Raw genomic sequence first — 10,633 nt, forward strand, 5'->3', positions numbered from 1 at the left:
GGAATTTTACCTGCATGAGCACAATCTGTTTTGCCTGTGTGGGGGTAGGTGCGATATAGTCCTAACGATTGTTGAAATGTGGAATTCAAGTAAGTAAATTGAAAGTTGTGTTTTTTAAAAAGTAATAGCTAGAAAGTGTATTCACTAAATTGGAAAATAATAAACTTACTTAATTTAAAAGAAAAACTGTAAATTACCACAAAAAATGCAACTCCCTTATGCAACTTATGATGATAAGGCATCATTTGCTCTAACCTATGCTTTCTTTTTTTTAGCTCATGGGACATTCAGAATGCGACCATAAACGAGGACCCAGAGGATCACAGGTTGGTTACTGGTGACATTTTCCCTTTTTGCTCTTGTGTAAGCTTAGTGCGAGTGCTGATTTTCACAGCATATGTTACAGCTTTTTCTTTTTATCTTGTCCTGGAAATGGCAGAATTTAAGAAAACTAGAAACATTAAATTTAATAAGTTTAGGGAAAACTAGTGAATTGATTCCATAAACATGCATATGAGTAACTTTATTCAAGTAATTCATCCTGTGGATGCCCAGGAGACTTTTTTACTTGAATAAATTCAGTCACGTGCATATTTTCATGATGGGGCAAAGAGTAAAGGACAGTGACAACTTTTGATTAATATCATTCTTATTCAAACACAAACACAATCTGAATAGATCTAGAAAAGGCCACTGCCTGTGTCAGCAGCATTCAGTGATTGTTTTTAATGTATGTCTGTGGGTTGGGTGCAAATTAAATTCTACTGCTGGCATTACATCAGAAACTAAACAGATTTCAAGTAAAAAGGTGTGACAGAGGACAGATGTCTTTCTGGAGAAAATAGGTGGTGATTCTATCTTATCTGTCCTATGGGACTTTTATTTTAAAAAGTGCTCCTACAGTGTAGAGAAAGGGTGAAATATTTCTTGCAGAAGTAGATGCAAGTGTTGCTGTTCCTTTCAGTACAGCCATGATTTTTCTCAAGGGGATGAGGGAGTTGGGAGGGCATTTACTATGTCAGCCAACTATGCTGTGTTGCTTCCTCCAGGGAGAGGTTGACATGTCCTGGCTTATTACTAAATGGAGAGGTCACCTGGGCATTAAGTCAGTATCTACAAATATGTATTTTTGTGGAAATAGGGTGGAAAAGTTTATATTGTGTACTCTGAGTGAATGGTCTGTGTCGGGGGTGGGGGGGAGGAAGAAGGTAAACTATTGGTAAGCATTTTTGGTCAAGGTATTCAGACTGCATGTGGAATGAAGCAACAAGATATTTACGAACAAGAAGCCCTGAGAAGTTAAAAGTTTTTGCCACTCTATTGAATGTAAATATTTTTTTCTTTCTCACGTTAAAATGTGTTTGATAGGCTTCTATTAAAAAAAGGAAAGATAAGTTCTGTGGTGTTTCAAATCTTAAATTGATGATGGAGTGATTGTATCTGTTGGTGCAGAATGCCATAGCATTTTGAAATAGATTATGTATTTAATTCTGTTTTGGCTGCTCGCAATGGCTTAATAAAAGGAAACATGTCCATTACTGATTTTCTAAGATAGAGGACTCTCTTCTTAATAATTAATGTATTTGGAATAACTGGACCCCTAACTGGACACCATATACCATATTTACTCGAATGCAACACAAGGAATTGGATTCATAGCGAGAAAAAGCTCCTTCTCTTGAATTCATGTACAAGGCAGGGGGGCAGGCAGCTGCTGTGGATCCAGCCCTAGCCACAGCGCCAATCTAGGGTTGGAGTCTGTCACAGCTGCTGCTCCCCTCATCCACCTTCCTCTGACCTCCCCTCCTCCCCCCACTGTTTAGCCTCAGTTGTGGCTGGGGCAGCCATGTATTCCATGTCCTAGGCAGGGGAGGGGAGAAGGGCAAAAAGGGGAGCAAGTGTCACAAGGGTGCAGGCACTTTTGGGGAGTGCAGGTGGCAGGGGGATGCAAGTGGTGGTGGGGGGACAAGGGGAAGGAATGGGGTTCAGATCCCTAGCTTCTCCCATTACTTGCCCCCCCTGCCTTTGCTTTCCCTACTGCAGTGGTGGGTGGAAGAAGTTAAGACGACCCTTCTATACATTTATAGAATTATATACATTTATAAATTTTCCATGTATAAAATCTGATTACTGGGGGTGAATCTTAAAATGCAAATCATCACATTCAGGTATATATGGTAGTTCAGTGTAGTGGAGAGGTTCCTTCAAAAAAGAGCAGTCATAAAACGGGTACAATTAAAAGGTCTCCAATAGACTATTAATTCTCTGGGATTAAAAAAAGAAAAATCACTGCACTGGATTTCAGATTTGCCTTTTTTTAGGGAACATTATCCAAGTGCCTTAATGGAGAGAGAATTGGAACAACCTGCTTGCTTTAAAATAAAACCACAAGCTCTCTTACTCTACTATAATCTATTCTTTTTCAAGTACTGGACATGTTTCCCCTGATTTGTGTTTGATATGGGGCATAAGCCATACTGGTTTGTACTTTGCAATGACTTGCTTGTAAAATATGTTCTTTTTCTGCTTTACATTATGGGAATGAAGCAAAGGGTAAAGCCTAGCTAGCCAGAGCTGGATGCTCATAAAATACGTTTACACTTGTGGGGATTTCTGATTGTGAATGAAGTTAATTTCCTTGTGTGCCACCATAGTCAAATGGAAAGTAAACATGCCAAGTAAAAGACATAGGGTTTTAGATTACTAAACCTGCTACTGTACTTCTTGCCAATGTCATGTTGCTTTCTACCTTTTAAAAAAATTATTTATTCATTAATTTGTACGGCTTACCCCGCTTTGGATTAGATTAGGCAGGCCCTAGTCTTTCCCAGCCTTCATCAGTGATATTGGAACTTCTGTCACTAGAGCAGTGGTCTCCAAAGTGGGGTGCGCGCAAGACGATCCATTGGAGTGCGGGAAGAAAATATTAGAACTTCTATTTAGAAGTATATTTATATAAATATACATATATTGGGGGTGCACGCTCAAAAATTTTTTACTGATAGGGGTGCGCGATCAAAAAAGTTTGGATACCACTGCACTAGAGCATATGAAGCTCATCTAGTTGGAAGGAATTTTAAGTTGTCTTATGAAGAACAGATGAATGGTCGATTTCAGGTATCAAGGGAACACCTAAAGTTAAAAACCCATATAATAAATGCATTATTAAATCTGATCAGAATCAGATAGTGTTTAATGTGAATAGGAAGGTTTTTTTCCAACTTGGTTGGGTGGTGTACCACTGCACAGACTTCTTTATAGAATATTAAATACAAATACATTAATACAGAATTAGAGTTCTTATCCCAGTACAAAACTAAGAAATCCAAAATTATAATTCCAAGTTACACTTGCTATTTTTTCCCCCCTCTGCAATCATGAAGATCACTGGTATATCTCTACCTGCGTATATTGAGATAGATGCCCATTAAACCATACTGTCTCGTTCATATATATAATACGAATGAGGCACAACAAGACAGTGAGTGTGTGTGTGTGTGTATTCTCTCATTTTATATATAAAATATGGGAAACTGTGACCTAATGGAATTCATTTTACCATTATCATCCTTTGCATTCCAAGTATGCAGATTATATTAATTATTACCTGCTGAGCAAATCTAACATATTATTTGGCACTTGTAAATTATTTTTCACTGGAGAATCACAGAACACTTTACATGCATCATTTATTTAAGGCGTTGCAGGGATGGGAATTACTTGTTAAAATAATTTTGATGCTGTCATCGAGCCATGTTTGCCTTGTTGAACACACAGGTGTAACCATAGGACTCTATGGTCCTTCCTTTATCATTATGAAATGATAACAGAGAGCAAAACACACAAGTCCAGTGATTTTAATTCTCTTTAAATATAAAAGCTTTCCATTATATATAGCTGAGGTGCTGCGTTTTACCCTTCCAGTTCCTAAGCAACAGCTATTTTCAGATTGAGTGCGTCTGGTGTTGTCTACCTACTTCATGCTTCTGTGAGGTAATTTGTCAGTGAATGTTAGGCTTTCTTGATATCTCTCCCTATTCTGTTTGTCATGAAACTATAAGGAGACAGACGCTTAAAAAATGGAAAGGAGCATGGGCAAAACCAGTATCAACCTTGCAGCTTGCAAAACTTCTGTGTCTCTGGGAGCTCTGCAGTTTACAGCAATGGAACGAAAAAATCAGAAATAAGATTTTTGCCATTGGTTTCACATTATTTAGAGGGAAAACCTCTAAAGCAAACTCAAAATCATGAGCCGGAAATCTTTGTACTTACTGAAGCGTAGATGGGAGTCCATTCCCGTTACTGATCAGGTACTGTGTTCTGGTGCATCTGTTGTGTATGTCCTATGGTAGTATCACTGTTGATCTGTTAATCTTGTTGTAGCTGTATTGATATTTCATCCTAAATAGTTAATTTTAAGGTGTTTGTTGCCTGTAGTTTCCATGGTTAGCATATCTAGCAAAAATTATATACAGAACTGATTTAACAGGAACTTATGCTTACAAATGTAGAGATAAATTACAGTCTGATTATAGTTAATGCACAGTGAAGGACCACTTTAAGACACCAGCAAAAACCAACTGCATAATAAAGATGAATCTTTTACTTAAGATCTAACAAAAAGGCGTCTACTGGAAAGAGTGGAAATTTTATAAAGGGACTGATTCAGAAAGACAGTTGCAAGTGGGGTGCTTAGTGCATGCTTTGTAATATATATCCTGTATGCATGTAGTCAGTGATTGTAATTAGACTTAGCGCAATACCAAAAATGCAGCTTTGTTCAGTATCGTGTTTTTGGTGCTTTATTTCAAGGATGTTTAAAGACCGTACACGTGACTTTTACTATGAAGACAATTATTTAATATAGAAAACCTGGGGTATATTCTTGAGCATATCCCCACCTGAGATGGGACTGAATCTTGCGTGTCCTTGCTTCCTGCTCCCCAAAACGTAATGATTTTGCAAGGTTCTGTGATGAAAAGATTTTAAAAGAAATGTTTTTATAAATAATGTTGGAAGCAGGAAGAAATATACTTTCTCCAGGTGTCTGTACTGATTTGTGATTATTTTAATGCTGATTGTGAAATGTATCCAGGACATCCCTCGGAATGGGAAACGAGCTTTGGGAAAATTTTCTGTTTTGGGAGCCCAAAATGGAATATAACTAAGACAGCTTTATAATACTCACCAATATCTACATTTCCCTGGTTTGGGGGCATTCTGTAGCTGACTCGTCATTTGAGAACTTCGTTTTGTGAACAGTAATTTGATGCCACATTCTAGAAACCGATCAATTTAAAGGTCAGTGATCATCTAGTGGCCTCCTGCATAACACAGCAAATTAATTTTACCTAATGATTTTGTCAGGAAGTCCATCATTTTTTATCTTGTTTAAATTGTTTTATAGTTAGACCAGAAATAAGGAATTACACTGAATTTATCTAACTTCAACTTCCAGGTATACCTTTTGAATGTTAGATTCAGGAGCCTTCTATGAGAGAGATTTCCTCCCTTGGAAATAACTCTTGTTATACTTACCATTTGAGCTGCCTTATTAAGCTTGTTACTATTTGAATTGGCTCAGATATTAAGGCCTGAAGAAACATGATTTCATGATGATGTAAAGTAATTGTGATTGTATTTGATTATTAATCCCTTTTCTTCTCCTTTATATTTTTCCATTGCTCACATTAATTAAACTTGACAATTACATTGCCTCATAATGTATCACAGTAGTAAGAGTCTAGAAAAAAGAGGAATTGTCATTTATGCTTTTTCTTCCTCACTACCATATCCAGGTGCCTCTGAAAAGGTAAAAGGAAATTTAAAAAACACTCCTATATTTTACATAGACTAGTGTTTCTTGACCAGAGTGCCTTGAGATCATTTCAGAGGTGTGGCAGATTGGCACGTAATGTTAGCACTGTGTTTTTCTGCCATAATGATTCACAAAACAAACCCAGAGAGTTCAAATAGGAATTCATAGTGATAAAAACATTCTGACCTTTGTGTTCTTTCTGGGTTCTTGGCAACAGAAAAATTGCTTTATTATTCTTTCTTAGTCAAAAAATGAGGGAAAACTAAAGTAACATTTTCCAACAGGTGCCTTGCATCTAAAAAAGGGTAGCTTGAGTCTAGAAAGATTGAGAACTACTGATATAGATGCACCTTTTTACCCTGTCCCTTAGCACAGGTAGGTTAACTTGAGTAGTTACAAGGGAAGGTTTAATTGGGCATGCTGTGTTTCTGTGAAGAATTTCTTGAGGGAAAGCTAATAGAAGGAGTATTGCAGACCAAGTGAAGTTTGTGGTCATTCTGGGCCATGTAGTTTGCTTGAAGCTGCTGTGAATGTTCTCTCTCTCACATCCATGGACCTTCACCATTTGTCAATAGTTTTTCATTCCACTGATGCTTAATTGTCGTGCTGGGTTATGAACATAGAGGACAAGGCTATCTCTATAGTACCTGACACCAATGCTAGTTAGTGTTATAATTAAAATTTAACAGTATTTCTGGCAAATGCATCTACGATGTAACCACACTGTGCTTGATGAGGTTATATCAGGGACACATTTGGCCTGTTATAGGCCATGACAGTGTTATGAAATGAAGCTTTATGTCAGGAAGTAAGTACTTACGGAGCCTTGTAGTTATTTCTGTACTATCAATAGCTTTGATCTCAATCAAGCAATTCAAAGAAAGTAACTTTATAAATTATATCACTAAGCTAACAGCCTAATAAAAAGGCAAAATATGAAACTATGAGAAATGTGGTTTTGATTTGGTCCCACGTACGTCGGGCTGTCCAACTTTGGCATGGCCACATGCTGCAAGGCAGTGAGCTCAGGATCCCCCATGGTCCCTAGTCTGCACCAGACTGCCCCCAACTCTCCCTGGCTGCAATCATGGCACACTGCTCCTGGCTCTGTGCTTTGTAGATAGCACCAGCAGCAGCATGCCTCCCCTCTACAGGGCTTCCTGTGTCACGTGGCCATGGGAGAGGCAACTGCAGGAGGCCACAGGCTATATGTTGGACAGCCCTGTGTTTAAAGGATGCCCCTGAGCTAGCTGAGTGTCATCCCAGACTCCCTACATGAGCACATCTGCAATCCCTGCAGTCTGTGATTTTGAAAAAGGCATAAAAACATGATGAGCAGGCTAGGAAGGTGAGTGAAATGGAAAGCCAAGACTGGCTGCGACAAAGATGCCTTCTTTCTTCAAAGCACATACTTGACATTTTATTGCCAAGTTAATCTGTTAAGCCTTGTGGAGACTAGTGCCTACCATTCCAGAACTGAGGGTTAGTTTTGGTTTTCTTTTTCCTTTTTTCCGGATTAGAGCCCAGACTCAGATCATCACAGTTTCAGTTAATAAGCTTTCTACCTAATTACCAATTTTCAATGGGTGGGTGAATCTGATCATGCAGGTGTTTTGTATAAATTATTCTAAGTGAAGATGCTGCTGCTGATTTATCATATTTTATTCTCTATTCAAAAGTCTTGTGTTACATTCATAGCCTAAGCCTGCTTTCAGAGATGTGTATACATTGATTTCAGTGGGAAGTACCTAAATATATCTGAGGATGGATTTCTGTATCACTTCTTTTCTTGTCTCTCCAAAAGATAATATAGTCCATAGGTCACTTTATATTTGGCAATAATTTTTAAAAGATGAGTTAACCTCTGAAATTAGTTGGGAAAACTTCTGAATGTTGATTTTATTTAGTGTGTGCATTGAAGAACCAAGCTCCAAACCACCCAGCTCAGTTTTATTCAGGAAACAAGTGGAGGGAACCCAGGGTTTTTCTGCAGGTTAGATGTCTCACTTTCTTCTGGAAATGTAATTTGTATTCCATTAAAACAGAATCAGTAACAAGGAAGATGGACTGATCCTAAATTTTCAGATCCTGAAATCATGTCATTGAGTGGCTATATAGTTAAAGCAGCATGGTAACTCCTCTGAGCTAAAACCTGTGAGATGCCAAGAGTTTTCTGTGGAAGTTGGAGTATTCTACCTTCCTGCTGATTTGTGATTTAAGGCCAGGCCCTAAATCAATGGCAGAACCTTTCATTTGCAATACCTAGTTTTAATATCATGCAGAATCTTAACACTAGTCCAGGATGTAAGTTTTTATGGTATTGTCTATCATTGCTGGTTATGAATTTAAAAGCAGGAACTGTGGTTTACATGATGTTGTAAAAGCCAAATAAGCTAATAATTGATATAGATGTTTATACAATTATAAACCATTCAAAGTGATGGACTGTTGGGGCAAGTAAAGTGATCAATAACATTGCTTTAGCTAGAAAGTACTGCCTCCTCTACTGTTAAATCTCCAGCTAATAGTTTGATGGGCTTATGTAAATCCAGCAAGCGGTGCTCCTCTCTTATAGCAGTGATTTACTGTGCTGCTATTGCAAAGGAACTGTAAACATAAGGCTCAGTTCCCTGTCCCTTGCATCTGATCTAGCAGATAGAAGCAGTTCCCACAGTATGCACACCTATGCAATATATCAATGCTGAGCTTTAGGCAGCAAATAAGTATTTTTAAGATTGCAACTGTATCCTCCTCAGGTGCATCTGAAGGGGGGGATAAAGCATGTCATTCATCGGTAATTGGCTCCAAATGCAAACCAGGTGTTTAATGCACTGTTAGTTACACAGTTTGTTTGTTTAGAAAATACTGCCTTATAAATAAGAAGTTGGGAAGCTGTACCTGCCTTAAGATACTAACTTAAGGGAAGATAGATGAGCCAGTGCGTGCAGAAAGGGTATGGAAGTCAAAACTACTGGCTTCTGTTTCTTTAATATAGGCTTGAGCTATAGCCTTAAGCAGTTTGCTTTTACCTCTTCCTTGCTCCATGCCTTTTTACTCTCTTTGTAAGATGAAGATACTCTTATTGTTAGACTGTATTAATGTTAGTAAGATGCAATTCTGAGATTCTTGTTTGAAAGGTGCTATGGTAATATAATGACCTGATTCAGACCAAACTTTGTTCATTAAATAACATTGATTTAAAATTGATTTAATAACGATTATAAGGAAAGGCAAAGTTTCCTCTGCTCTTTTTTTTTTTTACACACCTATTTTTAATGCTTGATAATCTTGCTGAAATCAGTAGAAAGATTATCATTGTTTTCCATATGATTTGGCTCAAATGATTATTGAATGCTTAGCATGGAACAGGAAAAGAAGGCAAACAGGTTGCAGAGTTTGCAGAGTATAGCTTTACAACATACACTTCTTTTTCTTGAGATAATGTTGACGCTGGTCCTGAAATAACATTATCTCATAGACAGAAAAATAAGCACAATAAAATTCTAAACAAATGAATATAAAGGCTAAATCACAATAGAGAAGGGATTATAATTTTCCAGTAAATTGCCTGTGTTACACTCATCCAATAACAGGCAGTTTTTAAATTGTTCTTTATTCTGGGTCTTCATCGGATATTTACACTTCCATGGGTGAAAAAATAATCTGTGAAGACCTGCCTCTCTGATAGTGGGTAACCTGCATGGCGTGCAGTATGTAAAATGATCAGGACACCTATAATCACAATAAACAATGCTTGCGTATTTGAGTGTGTGTGTGGGGGGGGGTTGTTGGTGGAAGGGGGAGTTTATATTATTCAAGCTCTGAGCTCTTTGGTAGCTAAAATTGCTCAGTAGAGATGGATCATCTTGGTGCCATGCTAGTTTCTGTACTCTATAATTAACTTAGAAACTGTTTTAGTAAAACATTTGATACATGGGCATTTGATATTCAGTAGCACATGGGAACTCTATATAATATTTCATCACTAAATAATATTTCATTTTAACCGCTTGATTTCATGTCTAACTCTGTTGAGCATTTGTAAAAGCATGTTTCACTTCAGAGCACCCTAAAGATCTAATGGGTAGCTCCATTTCATGAGTGGAAGGTGACCGCTCAAAGTGCAGACCCTAACACTGAGAGAGTGGTGTGTTTTGGCTGTTCAATGGTGGACAAAACAGTTCATTTTAATACGAAGATGTGACTGTAGTTTTTAAAGTTCACTGTAAAGACTAGTGCTTAGAGAATTATGGGGGCATCCTATTTAAAGAGTATGGGCTCAGAATTTACTGATTATTACCTGAGCATCTGCATAAGTGACCTGATGTTCCAAAACACTGGACACCCAGCAGTTGGTAAAACAGGGCCTTGTTTCACCGTATGCTGCAAGTCACAAAAATGTTGATTTCTGGTAGTGCTAGCTTGGAGTTTGAAGCAGTCATACTCTTAAGTCTAGAAACCTTTTCTGACTATCCCCACCTGCACAGTTGTGACTTGCCACTGGAGGCCTGCCACACCTTAATAGAACAGGAACGGGGTAATGCAGATCAGAGATGATCCTGCCCTGGAATGGTGTAACTATGAGCCTTATAGGCTACCGACAGACATTAAAAAGCCTGAGCTTGGATTGATTCAATCTTTGCAGGTTAGTTTAATCTGACTAGGCTGAACCAGTTTGCAACCATGCAGACATTCCTTCCATACTGAAGAAATGCAGGCACATGCCTGCAGTGGCTCAGGCTAGAAGCCGGTGGGTGCAAGAGCAGCCCTCCCTTTCTTTCCACAGTCCTGAGCTGAGAGGGGGTGTGGCCAGTC

At 38.2% G+C, this 10,633-nt stretch overlaps 1 protein-coding gene across 2 annotated transcripts in view; it reads left to right on the forward strand.

The window, feature by feature from the left end:
• The first annotated feature begins 245 nt into the window (after positions 1 to 245).
• Positions 246 to 10,633, forward strand: part of PDE3A (phosphodiesterase 3A) — a 143,523-nt gene continuing 133,135 nt past the window's right edge. For both annotated transcript variants that reach the window (XM_019515615.1, XM_019515616.1), the window contains exon 1: positions 246 to 326. In XM_019515615.1, coding sequence (XP_019371160.1) covers positions 279 to 326 — 48 coding nt within the window. In that variant the 5' untranslated portion in view covers positions 246 to 278. The remainder of the gene's footprint in view (positions 327 to 10,633) is intronic.

This window comes from Gavialis gangeticus, unplaced genomic scaffold, assembly GCF_001723915.1.
Source record: "Gavialis gangeticus isolate Ggan-Ray unplaced genomic scaffold, GavGan_comp1, whole genome shotgun sequence".
Classification (NCBI taxonomy): domain Eukaryota; kingdom Metazoa; phylum Chordata; order Crocodylia; family Gavialidae; genus Gavialis; species Gavialis gangeticus.